Genomic DNA, 16,039 nt, shown 5'->3' with positions numbered 1-16,039 from the left:
ACTCATTCCTTTCCAGCTTTCTGATGTCTCCTTGCTCTTTTAGTATAGTTCTAATATCTCATTTTCTTTTAATATAATGGAGATCATAAAATAATAAATCAACCTTCTGAAAGGTGGAGTCAAGATTCTCATCTCTTCCCTCGTCCTGGGGACCCTCAAACACCACCACAATCAGCGGCTTGAGCTGGTCTGGGCAGAACCAAATAAAATAAAATAAAATAAAAAACTTTAAAAATAGAAAAATTAAAAATAGAAATAAAATAAAAAAACTTGTAAAATTAAAAAAATAAAATTACAGTTTTTATTTTTTTTACATTTATTTTTGATTAAAGTGCTGTAAAGAGACATAAAGAGCCTTAAAAGTTCCATAAAAGGAAGTGCCATAAAGCGTGACTGCCGTAAAGCGCGACTGTCGTAAAACTGCCGTAAAGCAGAACTGTCGTGAAAGGTGCCGTAAAGCGCAACTGTCGCAAAACTGCCGTAAAGCAAGACTGTCGTAAAAGATGCCGTAAAGCGCGACTGTCGCAAAACTGCTGTAAAGCGAGACTGTCGCAAAAAGTGCCGTAAAGCGCGACTGTCGCAAAAGGTGCCGTGAAGCGTGACTGTCGCAAAATGGTGCCGTAAAGCGCGACTGTCGTAAAAGGTGCCGTAAAGCACAACTGTCGTAAAAGGTGCCGTAAAGCGCAACTGTCGCAAAACTGCCGTAAAGCAGAACTGTCGTAAAAGGTGCCGTAAAGCGCGACTGTCGTAAAAGGTGCCGTAAAGCACGACTGTCGTAAAAGGTGCCGTAAAGCGCGACTGTCGCAAAACTGCCGTAAAGCAAGACTGTCGTAAAAGGTGCCGTAAAGCGAGACTGTCGCAAAACTGCCGTAAAGCGTGACTGTCGCAAAATGGTGCCGTAAAGCGCGACTGTCGTAAAAGGTGCCGTAAAGCACGACTGTCGTAAAAGGTGCCGTAAAGCGCGACTGTCGCAAAATGGTGCCGTAAAGCAGAACTGTCGTAAAAGGTGCCGTAAAGCACGACTGTCGCAAAACTGCCGTAAAGCGAGACTGTCGTAAAAGGTGCCGTAAAGCGAGACTGTCGCAAAACTGCCGTAAAGCGTGACTGTCGCAAAATGGTGCCGTAAAGCGCGACTGTCGTAAAAGGTGCCGTAAAGCACGACTGTCGTAAAAGGTGCCGTAAAGCGCGACTGTCGCAAAACTGCCGTAAAGCAAGACTGTCGTAAAAGGTGCCGTAAAGCGAGACTGTCGCAAAACTGCCGTAAAGCGTGACTGTCGCAAAATGGTGCCGTAAAGCGCGACTGTCGTAAAAGGTGCCGTAAAGCACGACTGTCGTAAAAGGTGCCGTAAAGCACGACTGTCGCAAAATGGTGCCGTAAAGCAGAACTGTCGTAAAAGGTGCCGTAAAGCACGACTGTCGCAAAACTGCCGTAAAGCGAGACTGTCGTAAAAGGTGCCGTAAAGCGAGACTGTCGCAAAACTGCCGTAAAGCGTGACTGTCGCAAAATGGTGCCGTAAAGCGCGACTGTCGTAAAAGGTGCCGTAAAGCAGAACTGTCGTAAAAGGTGCCGTAAAGCGCGACTGTCGCAAAACTGCCGTAAAGCAAGACTGTCGTAAAAGGTGCCGTAAAGCGAGACTGTCGCAAAACTGCCGTAAAGCGCGACTGTCGCAAAAGGTGCCGTAAAGCGCGACTGTCGCAGAACTGCCGTAAAGCGCGACTGTCGCAAAAGGTGCCGTAAAGCGCAACTGTCGCAAAACTGCCGTAAAGCGCGACTGTCGCAAAAGGTGCCGTAAAGCGCAACTGTCGCAGAACTGCCGTAAAGTGCGACTGTCGCAAAAGGTGCCGTAAAGCACGACTGTCGCAAAACTGCCGTAAAGCGCGACTGTCGCGAATGGTGCCGTAAAGCGCGACTGCCGTAGGAAGTGCCGTAAAGCGATACTGTCGCAAAACTGCCGTAAAGCGCGACTGCCGTAAAGCTGTCGTAAAGCGCTGGTGACGTAAAAGGTGTTGTAAAGTTCGACTGACATAAAAGGGAGTTTTTTTCAGCCGTCTTTACCAGAGACTTTTATGGCCACAGGTTTTTAAAGCACTTTAATAGTATATCCCGCCGGGAGATTGCTGCCGTGGAGCTGGTCCCAGCTTGCTGGGCAAGGCTTGAGCTGTGTTTGCCGCACGGGGTGTGCCCGCAGCAGCCGCCCCGCCGAGCTCCGCTCCTCCTGCGGCTCCGCCCCTCGCCGCCGCGAGTCTCCAGCGGGACACGCCCCCCACCTCCCCGTGCGACCGCACAGCTCCGTACCCGCAGTCCTGCTCACCCCTGCCGCCCCGCCCCCTGCACTTGGTCCCGCCCCCGTCCCCAGCCCCTCCCACTGCTCACGCCATCCCGTTTGTCCCTGCCGTCCCGGCTACCGCGGTTCCCGCCCCCTCGATTCCCGCCTCTACGAGCCCGCCCACCAGCGTCACCGCGGCCCCACCCCACCCGCCGTGTCCGCCGCTTTTCCCCCGCTACCCGCCAGTGCGGCTGCTCCTGCCGCCTCCCCAAGTCCCCCTCGCCCCCTCTGCCGCACAGCGGGGCCGGCGGTGGCCCAAGTCCCGTCGTTGCTGCGTCTTTGCAGTCCCCTGCGGCTCCCGGATCTGCGGTGCCGAGCACGCCTGGCGCGGCCGCGCCGCGCCCCCAGCGCCCCCTGGCGTTCAAGCGCAAGCAGCGCACCCCGAGTCGCCCACGGGCTCCGCGGCAGGGCAGAACCCCGTCCCTGCCGGCGTTTCGACTCAATCCCCCGGTCCCGGCACGGCACCGCTTGCGCTGGGACCGGGGCGCCCCAGCCCGCCGAGCCACCCCGTGCCGGCGCCGCGGCGTCCTGCACCGGTGGCTGCAGCCTCTGCCGTGCCTGCCGCGCCGCCCCTGCCCGCCGGGCCAGCAGCCACCCCAGCCCCCAGCGGCTGCACGCTGCGCTCCAGCCGCCGACCCTCCCACGGCCCGTCATAGCCGCCCCCGCCGCAGCCTCCCGCCGCCTCCACGCCGCTCCTCCCGCCTCCCGCCACCCCGAGATCATCTTCCGCTGACGAGGCCGCCCCGCCGCTGCCCGTGGTCGCTTTTCCGCTCCTGCCGCCGCCGCTCCATGGCGGGCCGAGCCGCGCCTTCCACAGCGCAGCTTCCCGCTTCAGAGCTGCTGGATGGCGCGGCTCCGCTGCCTCCCGCAACCACGGGCGTCCTGCCGTTCCCTTCCACGGCCGGAGCCGCAGCCCCGGCTCCCGTTTCCGCAGCTCCACCACCTCCCGCGCCCGCCCGCCCGCCATCAGCGCTCCCCACGCATGCGCAGTTGCTACAACTCCCGCACCAGAGATATCACTCCGCGCCGTCTCATCCAACCACAGCGCTGCTTCCGGGATCAGCCGCACGCATGCGCAGTTCTATTCCACGGCGCCGCCGCCGCCGCCGCCGCCGCCGCCGCCACCCCTCCCCCTGCACTGCTTTGGCTGCAGCTTTGGTGCAGCCCGGTCCCGGTTCCGAGCCGCTGCGTGCCGCTGTCCGGCCACAGCCGGCATCCCCGTGCCCTGGCACGCCGCTTCCGCCGCCACCGGGTCTGTACACGGCACCACAGCAGGCGAAAACTGCAGCGCCTTGCACGTATCCTTCCGCGTCTCTCCCTCTGCCGGAACTTGAGTACCCGGGCACGGTCGCATCACCGAGAGATCCCTCCGCAGCGCGGGACTGCCGCACAACCGATACCTGGTGTGCCTCCGCGCTTTCGCCTTCCGCGCCTTCCTAGCACCGAGCGGGACTACTTTGTGTCACGATTCGTCCGCACAGCCACATCCACGCACACAAACCGTGCAACGAGGAGGGGGAGGCTGGAATATGACAGCTGCTTCAATTAGTACAGGACAGACAGAGAATTATTTCGCCCCTGCAAATGCCAACCCTTTGATCCCAACACAAAAGAATTTCGAAAAAGAACTGTTCCCAAATAGCTCCAGAATCCGGCCCCCCCCCCCCCCCCCCCCCCCCCAGTGTTTGGGACAGATTTCTCGACCCAAAATGAGACACTAAACCCTGCAAATTCGCCAGCATTAATCCCAAAATTAGAAAACTCACAAAAATCTTTTGATAATTCTCAACTAAGAGACTGGCATGAAGTCAGAGGCCAGATTTGCAAAGAAGAAAGTCTAAATCCTTTAGCTATGCCTGTGCTATTCAGCCAGCAAGCCGGTGGTCCTAGAACACGGGTGGCTATCCCACCTCATGAGATAAAAGAATTGCCAAAAGCAAAAAGGGACGGTGGTATCTGCTCCGCATCTGCCATCTTCCACACACAAGGAATATTTTGGCAAGGTGCCTCATGTTCCCCTACACTGAGCATCTTTAACCATTCTTTTCTCTAACATAACCCTAATCCTTTTTTCTTAGTGCTTTTCACCACCAGGTGTCAGCAGTGTAGTGTCAGTGTGCCTGTGAGGTTTTCTGTCTGCTTTGGGGTTTTGTGATTTTTTTAATTTTTTGTTGCAGTAGTGCTTTTGTCATTCTGTGGTAGCAGGGTGAGGGTTGTAATGAGCATTACTCTGTAAAGAGCACCTGCCTACAATGTGTTAATTCAACATTTTAGGTTCTGTTTATTTTTTCTGTATTGATCTATACTCACCCATTCTCCTGTGGTGAAGTGCTCTGGGGTCCAATTACCTTTTTCTGTATGTTAATTTTATGTGTCAGTGTGTATAGAAATGAGAAGGTTTAATTATTTTGTAAGTGGCAGTGTAAAAAAAAATGGCCTCTAAGTTGGATAACTCATTGATAATTTGCATCATGGCTCATTAACAATTAATTAATACTATGACTCTGCCCCACAGCAGAGGGGGAGTGTGCCCAAGGATGGGGCCTCATCCCCTGGAGCTGCTCTGCTGCCAACTCACACATGCACATTTGAGTAAAGAACACCTGAGACCTGAGGTGGAATGGAATTTTATTTTATACTCATTTTGAGTTCATCATCATTTAAGACTTCATGCTGTCATCTAAGTACTCCATACAAATACAGTTGATAAATGAAAATACAGATTTTAGCACATATATACTGTTGAAATTCATGTTGAGAACAAATAAACAACAACAAGCAGCACATCCTATCCCTGCATAAAACAGCATTTTCCAGTTTCACACTGTAGACAGATCAAAAGCAAGAAACAGTGAGTTCTGCAAGCCAAGCTATTCCTAGCTTGGACACATCATTTTACCATCAAGGAATGCATTGCCAAAGAACATGGCCACTGCCACCCCTTTTAATTAAATTTGACTGAATTTTGTCCATGTAACAAGAGCAGAATTGATCCTTCTATTGGAGAGTGCTCTGGTGATGAACACCCTGGATGCTGAGCCACTGAACACTGTTTACAAACAGCAGAGTGTGTTTGTAATTACCACCAACCAGGAAAGAAAAAGCCTCTCTCACAGACAGAGGTGGATTGAGCTGAATAGCAATAAATACCAAATCTACAAAATTACTGAGAATCATATATAAATGGAGAAGGCAGATGTAACAAAATGAAAATTAGCAACACCAAAGACAACCATTCATTAGTAAAACTCTGAGATGTGTAATGACTGAGCATTATTTAGCACTTTGCTTTTATTTATTTACTTACAATGTCTCCCAAACTGAAATGTCATTTAATTGCAGCATAAAACATGCCAAGAAGCTGAGCTACTGATCTCAAGTTTCCTTCACAGTGAGTGGTGATATGGCCATTAAAATTCAGCACGTGATCCACCAAATCAAATGCTGAGGTCGAATTTTGGACAGGATAAAGATCCTCGTGTTTAGGAGAGCTCCTGTGGGTCAAATGACCCGAATGGTTATTGCACACTCCTTCCTCACCTGACTGACCATGGATGAGACACTGGGAGCACAGAGGGAGGGTGCCACAGTCATGGGGAAGAAGGATGGAGCAGGAAAGCCTCTTTCCAAAGAGACAGCTGGACTGGGGCTGAGCAGTGTCACATATTCCTCTTGTGTTCTGCTGTTCTGCCCATCAGGAGCAGTCCAGGACCTGAGCTGCACAAAACCAGGGTCCAGCTGCTCTTACACCCTTCTTGCTTCCATCTGTGACCGAGGATCTGATCCTTGCTTTGTGAAAAAGCATCTGCAAACATGGAAGACAGGGTGGATTTGCAATGAGCATGCTGATAAGCATCATCATCAGGGCAGGAATCTCTTTGGCATGACAGGAGAACCATACTGCCCCTCAAAGTCCTGTTATGCTACCTAAACTGGACCTGTACAGAACAATTATACAAAAAGGATCATTCATTCTTCCTGAAAGCAGCAAAGCCAAGTTGTGACTTTACTGTGAACCAACTCTTCCAGGGCAGCAGTCTCAAATGCAGTTCATCAGCAACAACTTCTGTTTCTTCAGCTCTTAAAAGAAGCGATCAGAGTTCACTTTTTCAAAGTTTGGCAGGGAAATTATCTTCCAATTTCACCTCTAGAGTGCCCATACCTGGAAAATCCTTCTGTAACTCGAGCTTGCTGGTGGACTGAGTCAGAGCCTTGGCATTTATTTTTAAGGCTTTCAGCTGCATCCTGTGATCACTGTCTTCACCATCAGACATGGGACTCATTTCTTCAATTTCCAAGAGATCTCCAGTACTGAAATTCTTCTCTGTGTTACAGGAACTCATTCTCAGGGCTCTTGGTGGAAGGCCCTCCTTCCTCGAGCTGATCTTCTGGAGTTTAGCAGGGAGCTTGTTCTTCTCTCCTGCAACATCAGCACAGTCAGGAGGACAACCCTGTTCTCTTCTGCTTTTCTTCTCAAAAGGACTATTCAAGAGAGACGACTGGGACAGGTTTTCTTCTTGCTCTTTGACACTGTAAGGAGGAGTGGGGACTTCAAAAGTGGCATGAAACTGAGAATAATCCACACGGAAAAAGCCATCTTCCAGAGACATGACTGGCAGGAACCTGTGACCCCACAGCACTTCATCTTCTGTGTAGGAGGTCCTGGCCTGGCACGTCATTCCTGTGCAAAAGGACAAGAGCATTCAATGTGAGCAAGCACACTGACACATGGAACCAAAAATACATGAGGCTGACAGATGAAAATGAATTTCAGCCAGCAAGGCAATGATTTTACAGGTTATAAAATGGGGCAGTTGCTCCTGGACAATCTTCTTACAGTCACTGACTGAATAAATTTTTATGCAGACTTGCAACCAAGCCATGGCAAAATGTAAAATTAAAACAGTATTAGCTTGTGTGCTGGTTTCAGCTGGGACAGAATTAATTTTCTTCACCATGTAGAGTATTGGAAGCAATTAGGTCATCCCAAAGATTCCCTTTTCCTGGCTGAACAATCCCAATTGAGCCCTCAAAACAAAAGGCCACAAAATCAGCTGTCGTCTGGACAACACCATACCCAAATTTAAAAAAGAAACAAAACTCTTCTCATATTTGTCAATAACCACATATGCCTACAATCTCTGTGACTATCAGATCTGTATTTGTGCTGTGAAGGTGGATTTCTTACTCTGAATTCAAGTCAGTGCAAGCTAGGCTGTCACTGTCATATTTTCTGGAAAAATCCCTTCGCCAGGATTTCTTCTCCTGGGAAGCTGAGAAGCCTCAGAGAAAAATGCAAACAATAATTATCTGATTGCTTCTCTCTGTTTTGCTGCTTTGGAATGTGGTCTGGAGATTGTTGATCCAACATGTGAATTATTTTTAATTAATGACCAATCAAGGTCCAGCTGTGTCAGACTCAGGAGTCAGTCCTGAGTTTTCATTATCATTCTTTGCAGCCTTCTGTCTGTATGCTTAATATAATATAATATAATATAATATAATATAATATAATATAATATAATAATTATATTATATTTGATATATTATTTTATATAACTAATATAATTATTATATCATTTTAATATAAAATTTATTATTATATTTATTTTAATATATATTATATATTACATTGTAATATACAATTACATATTACATATGTATTTGTATGTTACATATACATATGTACATATTACATATGTATACAATGTATTACATTGTATATTGTATTTGTATATACATAATATACAAATACAATATACAATATACAATTATATTATAAGTGTAATTATTATAGTATAATATTTATTATATTATATTTAATATAATGTTATATATAATTTTATATAGATAAAATAACATAATTATTATATCATTTTATATATAAAATTTTATTATTATATTATATTATATTATATTATATTATATTATATTATATTATATTATATTATATTATATTATATTATATTATATTATATTATATTATATTATATTATATTATATTATATTATATTATATTATATTATATTATATTATATTATATTACAAGCCAAGCCCTGTGGAGAAGGGAGGTGTCTATTCCTGGTGGGAGCCACTGCAGCTCTGCAGCATATGGCAGGATATGCTGGAGCATGCAGCACCAACAGCTGCCTTGCTAAAAATATCAGCACTGAAAACAAAGATTGAAAATCAGAGCATGCAGATTATCCCAAGTCTTACCGGTGGTCTCAACGATTCCTTCGAGGATGACAACGATTTCAAATTGCTCACTCCTCAGGGATCTTTGTGAGAGACAGAAGAAGGGGCTCTCTGAGTTAATTTCATGGCAGATGGTTAAAGGGGAAACCAAAAACAGCTGGTCAGCCCCAGTTCCAAATCCAACATCCAGCTCACACTGGTCCAGCGGCAGAAATTCCCCCTCTGGTGTCTGTCTGGACTAAAGAGAAAAAGATGATTTAGTAATCACTGTGTGAGGCAAAGCATAAAATCAATGAAATAAAGTTGAAACCTGCCTCTTGCATGACATTATCAGCTACATGTGGTGGGTCTGGGGGCTTCATCATGGAGATGAAATAATGTTAAATACTGGGAGGCTGCTATGCAAGACCAAGTTTGACTTTTCTTATTATGCCAGTGGATCTCATCACCACCTACAAAGTTTACTGTGACATATATATGTGTGTATATATATTTTAATATATATTTTCCATATTAAAATATTATCAATATTATTATACTGTATTATATTATAATATTAAATATATTCATATATTATATCTTTCATGTATTTAATATATATTCCTTTTTATATAATTTAATATATACTTTAAAATATATATTTATTTTTGACCGAAATGTCATGTATCACACACTACATGCCTTGCAATGGATATTCAACCCTGTGGCAAAAGTTTCTGATAATGAGACCAAAATCTGAAGCTGGGCACATTTCATTCTGTTATTTGAATTAATGGTCTCTTATTTTTGTATGGTACTAACTTTTGGTTGGCACTGTGATGTACTAACTCAAAGGTAAACACCACAGGAATTGTACAGGACATCTGGTGAGTGGCATTTTCACAAACCACCTGAATTGATACCAATGATGCTCTCATCCCTTGCATGCACCACCCACTGCATATTGACCTTAATAATGAACTTCTTATTAAACAAAGTGCCTCATTCTTCTTCCCATCATTTCATGGGTCCAATAAAAATACTGATATAGCAGCTTCCCTCTACTCCATAGGGTTCCCTCCAAATTTTCCTGGTATTCAAAGTCTAACTAAAAATTACATCACTTGGCCAGGCAGCTCCTTGTGTGATTGCTTTGAAGGTCTCTGGTGGAAATTGCCCACCAAAATTAGCAGCTTGTACAGCTGATAAATAAATCCTATTTAAAATCTTTTTCTGTTTATTTCTGATCAAAAAGCACTGAACTCTTCAAGAAGACGACTACTGATTATAAATAAATAAATATTATTATATTTCTACTATCTATATTTATATATCTATATATATTTACCTATACTATCTATATTTCTACTAATATTATTATAAGTTCTACTATCATAAATGAATAAATAGATAGTTTTAATTGTGCTGCATTTTGGAAACATTGTTCACTGAGAGCAGTTTCCATGACTCAGATCTGACTAGTGTTCTTTTAAGAAAGTTTCTGTCTTTAAAGAAAATCCCCAAGCAAACAGTTGATCTTCATATTGACTCCCTTCTTCACATGTACCTTAAAAATGCTGATTTTATAACTGCCTGATATTTACTGGAGATTACATACCCACCTAGGCAGCAGCTGGAGCACAGCTCATTATTAAATACAATCCATGATTTCATCCACCTGCTACCTGCTTGTCTTGCTGCTGAGGAAGAAATGTTCTTCCTATCTAAGAAACAAAGTTCTGCCCTGCCCAGGAGTGATACAGGGGTCTCTTTGAGCCAGCTCTTAGGAGCTCTTGGAGATCCATAGCACACCTGAGACAGCTCAGCCACCTCAGATGGCATCAAATCAGCAGGATGGCTTCTGCTGCAGTGTTGGAAACAGAAAAGTTTTATTAAAAGGCAAAAATAATAAAGCTCTTTACAGAGAAAAACCAAGGCAGGGGCAAGAGGTTCTCGCTCCTGGTAAAACACCCCCCATAAGCCATCGGTGCCTTGGTTCTCTTCTTTTTCTAGTGAATTGCTCAGGCAGGACCTTCTGGCCTCTGTCCAACTGGCCATCCTTAAGTTTGAGGTGAAGTCCCCAAGGTCCTATGAGGTGCCTTTTTTCCTCATTGAGGAAAGAAACTTCTGAGCTTTTACCCTTTTTTTAAGGAGACAAAAGATAATTGAGTCACTCCAGGGCACATTCCTCCACAGGAGGACAAGATTCAGTTTCTCCTTTGCTGATGAAGACAGAGAAAATATCAGCTGATTGCATGTGAAAGCATTTTCACAAATTATTTATGATCTGGAAGGTAAAGAGATAAAAATCTCTTTGTGAGATTTACTGTGAGATAAAAGTGATCTTACTTACTGGGAGATAAAAGTGATCAACACTTCCACAGCAGTCATGACAGTCTGTTTTGTGCAAAGGTAGAATCAGCCTACTGCAAAACCATCTTTTCTCTTTTCCTGCAGAGCTAGGCTGCAGTCCAACACTGCTTTTGCTGCCTGGCTGCTGTTCTTGCAGTGGGTGCACAAATTGACTGCCCAGCAATGATCTTTGCTCCAAGGTAACAAACCAGTACGAGCCAACATCTAAATCTCAAATTGTCCCAAATCTTCATCAAATACATCTATCTAGGCAAAAATGTGCCATTTTGCACAAACTGTTGCCTGACTTGAGAACTGTTTGATCTACACACCATTTTCCTTTATGGAAGAGCCTTCAATCAAACCCATTCAATAGTGAACAAACCCAGCCAGGATGATGAGAGGTAACAGATCTGGGAGAAAGCAGAAGGTCGTGCTTGAGGTATTCAGGATCTTACATGCAGGATTGATTTATGCAGGGCATGGAGGATTTTTAAACTTGTTTGTTGAATAAAAATAGGTTAACCTGAATGAAGAGAGCTTAATAGGCCCAACAGGTTCAGCCTCCTAGCCAGTGACCTTTGTTTTACATCTACAGCTTTACTCAAAGGATCACAAAACAAGAAGACAGAGGGCTGTGAAATGTCAGGAATAAGTCTAGAAGGAACACTTGTGACTCTTTATTTTGATCATCCACATAACACAAAGACAAGTAAATTTTGCAGATTAATACATGTTGAACAAGGGAACAATTAATTAGAAATGCCCTAGCTTGCAATTTAAATGTGGTCAGAGATGGACAGTCTAAACGTCTCAAAGAATTACTCTAAAGGTTAATTGCTTCACAGCTAAGGAAAAAAAAATTAAAAATAAAAAAAGAGTCCTGTGTCTTTAACTTTCTGCCACTGGATCTCAGTTTTTATTACAAGGCAGACTTGCACTGCATCACCACTCAGTCTGTTTTAGTGTCTGAACAAATACATCCTGCTCTTCAAATCTTCACTCCTACCCTTTATTAATTCTCTTTGCTTTTCTAAACCCTGTTTATGCATAAACATGCTTATCTCCCTTTAACTGAACATGCTGCAGTTTTATTATTATTATTATTATAATTAACTCTCTGTCAGTTCCCTCACTAGAGAACTCACATAATTATGTTTTGATACCCAGGTGGACTAATTAAGTACTGGAGCAGAAAAAGTGGGGCTCAAAAAATGGAGCACCATCAAGCTTAATATTGTAGAGAAACATATCTAGAAAAAAATCTAGAAAATGCTAAACTGGTACATGCTCACTGCTCTTCCCCCACACTCAGACTATCAGCTTGCAAGAAGTGTTATTATATTTTATATTGCTGGAATACAAAGTCTATGGAATAATGGAATAATATGATCTTGTTACTTTGATACCCTCGTTGAAGATTTGTGTGGAGCTTTTCAGTTGTGACACCACACCTGGAGCTCCACTAGACAGAATTCCACTAGACAGAAATCACTGCTACTTTTCATTTTAGTCTGGTTGTAAATATGACCTGTGTGAGCTGGGCTTGCTCAGACCAAAGCAGAGAAGACAGGGAGGAGGATCTAACAAACATCCCAAAAGGGATGAGGAACATGAGAGGAACGTGACCAACAAGACAGAGCCAGGCCTTGCACCAGGAAAGAGAGACAACAGGCATAAACTGAAACAAGGGAACTTTGGATTGGATTGGATTGAAGGAAAACATTTCCATCATGAGGACAGTTAAGCTGTGGAAAGCTTGCCCAGCAAGACTGTGCAGGTTTCCAAAACTATATTGGAAAAAGCCCAGAATAACCTGGTCTGATCTCCAAGCTCACCATACTTTCAGCAGATGGTTGGACCACAAACTTCCTGAAGTTCCTTCCAACCTAAACAATTCTGTAATATTAAAAACCATATTTTTTTTTGCACTTTCTGCCCTACTTATCAGCTTATTGAAATCACAGTGTAATGGGTCTTCTTACTTATTTCCAATGGCTGGCACCTGCCACCTGCAAACTTTCTGGTACAATTTTGTTTGCTTTCAGCTGATTCAAAGCTAAAGAACAGCCTACAGAACAGGTGCTCCCAGAATGGTGTGTCCAGTTCAGTGACAAGGATTTACAGAAAGCCATGGGAACCAACACCACACCTCTCAATGAGGACTGAGAGGGCAGCTACTGCACATTCCATTTTAAACCTTCTGTTCATGGCTGGTGTTTGTCAAAGGTCACAAAGCAACTTGAAGACAACATGATGATCATACAAAAAAAAAAAAAAAATAAAATCAAGAATTGCTCACTGACTCATGGTCTGGCCAACAAAACAGCTATCCTAAGACACAATGGTCATGCAGGTCTATCAAATGTCCTTCAGTTTTCTGCCTCAGTCACCTGCATATCAGCATTGTGCAGCAATAGAACTGTCAGCAGAAAGGACATCAGGCTGTACATTTGGTGTCTTATTTCAAAAGAAATGAGTTTTCCTCTCTGTAAAAACACAATGTGACCCCACTTTTATTCCACTTTGACTGGCATTCCATTTTGAATGATAGAATTAAATACTTTCAAGGAGATTTCTGGAGGATAAAAGCAACAAAAACCATGGTTCAGCTGGCTTTCCAATTTCTACAAAAATTGCTCCAGTGTAACTCCTGACAGCTTGTTCCCATATATATATATATATATATATATATATATATATATACACAATTTCTTTTTAAACCTTAGCAGATTCTCCATTTTAAGTGGTTTTATGTAGCAAGAAAAATTCACAGCTCAGGATAGCATTCAGCACAGAACAGATTTACCACTCATATTTAACACTTTAAGACTTATTCATATTTACCACTGCCCCAACACCTACTGCTTCATGCTTATTCATGCAGATTATTAAATAGGCCAGAGAGAATTACCAGATAGAACATTTATAACGCTCAAATATGATATCCTGAAATTAATCTCATCACTGGGATCCAGCTTCTGACAGCTTAGGAGCTTCAGACAGAGCTCCTCACCAAGCATACTCCCCTGACAAGTCATAGCTGCTGTGAGATGCTACATTGCTTAGAATTGCAGTGGTTTTCTTCCATTCTACTCCAGTCCAATTTATCTTCTGGACCTTTGTGACTGCCAAACTCGTCTGGGTGGTTTTTTTGTTTGTTTATTTTTGGTTTGTTTGTTGGGGTTTTTTTGTTTTTTTTGTGGTTTGGTTTTGGTTTGTTTTTTATAATCTCCTTTGAATCCCAGTTTTCTTCCATTCTGAATTCTACAGGCTATTGTCAATGATTAATAAACAGATACTGGTGGCAATCAAAGGAGCATCTCTACAATCCCTCTGAATTGCTGTCAGGTCACTAGCTGGAACGTAGCTGCGGTAAGGGACTGCAAGTTAAAGCTCACCAAGTTCCCCCAAGAGGAAGAGGAGGTCAAGGTTGATCTTTATCCAGTTTAATACCACCACAAACCAATTCCTTATTCCCAGCCATCATCTGCTAAGCAGCATGCCTTAGTACCCCCCCTTGGAGCTGTCCTGCATCCTGACACATCCATCCTGACTTTCTGCCAGCCTCACAATCCACTGGGGGCTCTCTGATCAGTTTTCCCCTATGCCTGCTTGGCTCTTTCATGGCTCCTGCTGCGAACAGGGAAAATCTTCCACAGTCCTTCCCACCGCCCCAGCCAAGGGACAGCACGGGGAAGGGCAGAGCTGCCCACTGGCATCACCAGCAGCGGCTACACAGGAGAAACCCCACGCTCCTGCCCTCTGTGCCCACCTGTGCCCACCTGTGCCCGTGCCCACCGCCTCACCTTGATGAGCTTGCAGCGGATCTGGGCAGACACCATGTGGCTGTTGCGGAGGTTGCCCACACGGAACATGAGGCAGAGCTTGGCATCGCGCTGCGAGATGACGGCGGCGCGGCTGAACATGAGGGTCTCGGCTCGCTTCTTGGGCTGCGACATCTTGATGAACATGCAGCCGATGAGGAACGCGTCCACCACGGAGCCCAGCAGCGACTGGAAGAGGAACAGCACGATGCCCTCGGGGCAGCGCTCCGTGATGTAGCGGTGCCCGTAGCCGATGGTGGCCTCGGTCTCCACGAAGAAGAGGAAGGCGGAGGGGAAGTTGTACACGTTGGCCACACACGGGCTGTACGAGTCACCGTGCGCCTGCTGCAGGTCCCCGCGCAGGTAGGCGATGCCCCACCACATGGAGGCCATCACCAGCCAGGCCACCGTGTAGGTCAGCAGGAAGATGAGCAGGTTCCAGCGCCACTTGAGGTCCACCAGCGTGGTGAAGAAGTCGGAGAGGTAGCGGCTGCTCTCGCCGCCCAGGTTGCCGTGCTGCACGTTGCAGCGCCCGTTCTTGTCCACGAAGCGCTGCCGCTCCCTGCGGGCGCTGCAGCGAGCCAGGCCCACGGCCTGGTACTCGTCCCCAAACTTCCTGCGCACGGCTGCCATGCCCTCGGCTGCCCAGGGGCTCGGCGGGCACGCCGGGGATGCGGCGGGGAGGGAGGCTGAGCGCACCGCGCTGCCTGCGCGCTGCGGCCGCCAGCCCCTGGGCCTCGGGGAGCTCCGGGATGCCCGCGGAGCCGGAGCTGGAGAGGGAGCGGCGCTGCCAGCGCTGCCCGATCGCCAGCGGGGCAGGGGAAGGGCTGGAGCAGCCGCAGCCCGGGCGGGCAGACGGCGACAGGACCGCGCAGCCGGCGGGGAGAGCCGGGCTGGGCTAGGGTGGGGAGAGCCGGGATGGGGCGGGGAGAGAGGGGTTGGGATGGGGCGGGGAGAGCCGGGCTGGGCTGGGCTGTGGAGAGAGGGGCTGGGGCCGGGGCTGGGAGAGGCGGGATGGGGAGGGGGGACTGGGCCGGGGCGGGGTGAACCGGGCTGGGCTGTGGAGACAGTGGCTGGGAGAGCCGGGGCTCAGGGCGGGTCCAGCGCTGGAGGCGTCAGCCCGCGTACCCAAGGTAAAAACACCCAATTGATGCACAATACAATCATACCACCTGCCAATTGATAGTAGACTCTGTCCCTGAACTCCTCTCAGTGCCCCTTTCAGGTAACTCCCGCAATTTATATATAAGTGTGATGTTCTGTGGTGTGGGACATCCTTTGGCCAGTCCATAACCTGATGTGGCGATTCTCCCACTCAGCTTTTATGTGCATTGTCTCAACGGCAGAGAATGAGAC

The 16,039-nt window shown here is 46.2% G+C and overlaps 2 protein-coding genes across 2 annotated transcripts; both read right to left on the bottom strand.

Annotated features, from left to right (window-relative positions):
- Positions 1 to 270: 270 nt before the first annotated feature.
- LOC129046947 (uncharacterized) lies at positions 271 to 3,294 on the bottom strand. Its single transcript, XM_054517407.1, has 4 exons — positions 2,793 to 3,294; positions 2,507 to 2,681; positions 783 to 2,050; positions 271 to 726 (listed from the first exon to the last, which is right to left on the bottom strand). Exons 1-4 carry the CDS (start codon positions 3,292 to 3,294, stop codon positions 317 to 319), a joined length of 2,355 nt encoding a protein of 784 aa, XP_054373382.1. The 3' UTR covers positions 271 to 316.
- A 1,644-nt stretch (positions 3,295 to 4,938) lies between these two features.
- LOC118696741 (G protein-activated inward rectifier potassium channel 1-like) lies at positions 4,939 to 15,617 on the bottom strand. Its single transcript, XM_036399029.1, is given in 4 exon segments — positions 4,939 to 6,438; positions 6,440 to 7,008; positions 8,547 to 8,763; positions 14,666 to 15,617. Coding segments are annotated over 4 exon segments (1,467 nt in total). The 5' UTR covers positions 15,317 to 15,617; the 3' UTR covers positions 4,939 to 6,408.
- Between the last annotated feature and the right edge of the window lie 422 nt (positions 15,618 to 16,039).

This window comes from Molothrus ater, chromosome 27, assembly GCF_012460135.2.
Source record: "Molothrus ater isolate BHLD 08-10-18 breed brown headed cowbird chromosome 27, BPBGC_Mater_1.1, whole genome shotgun sequence".
In the NCBI taxonomy this organism is placed as follows: domain Eukaryota; kingdom Metazoa; phylum Chordata; class Aves; order Passeriformes; family Icteridae; genus Molothrus; species Molothrus ater.
This window is presented reverse-complemented; position numbering and strand designations above follow the sequence as displayed.

Excerpts from the sequence above, each read along its gene's own strand:
- LOC129046947 (XM_054517407.1), bottom strand. The coding sequence starts at position 3,294 with ATGGCGGGCGGGCGGGCGCGGGAGGTGGTGGAGCTGCGGAAACGGGAG. Across the intron at positions 2,682-2,792 it reads CCCCGGTCCCAGCGCAAGCG|GGGGCGCTGGGGGCGCGGCG; the intron begins GTGCCGTGCCGG and ends CTTGAACGCCAG. Across the intron at positions 727-782 it reads ACAGTCGCGCTTTACGGCAC|CTTTTACGACAGTTCTGCTT; the intron begins CTTTTACGACAG and ends GCTTTACGGCAC.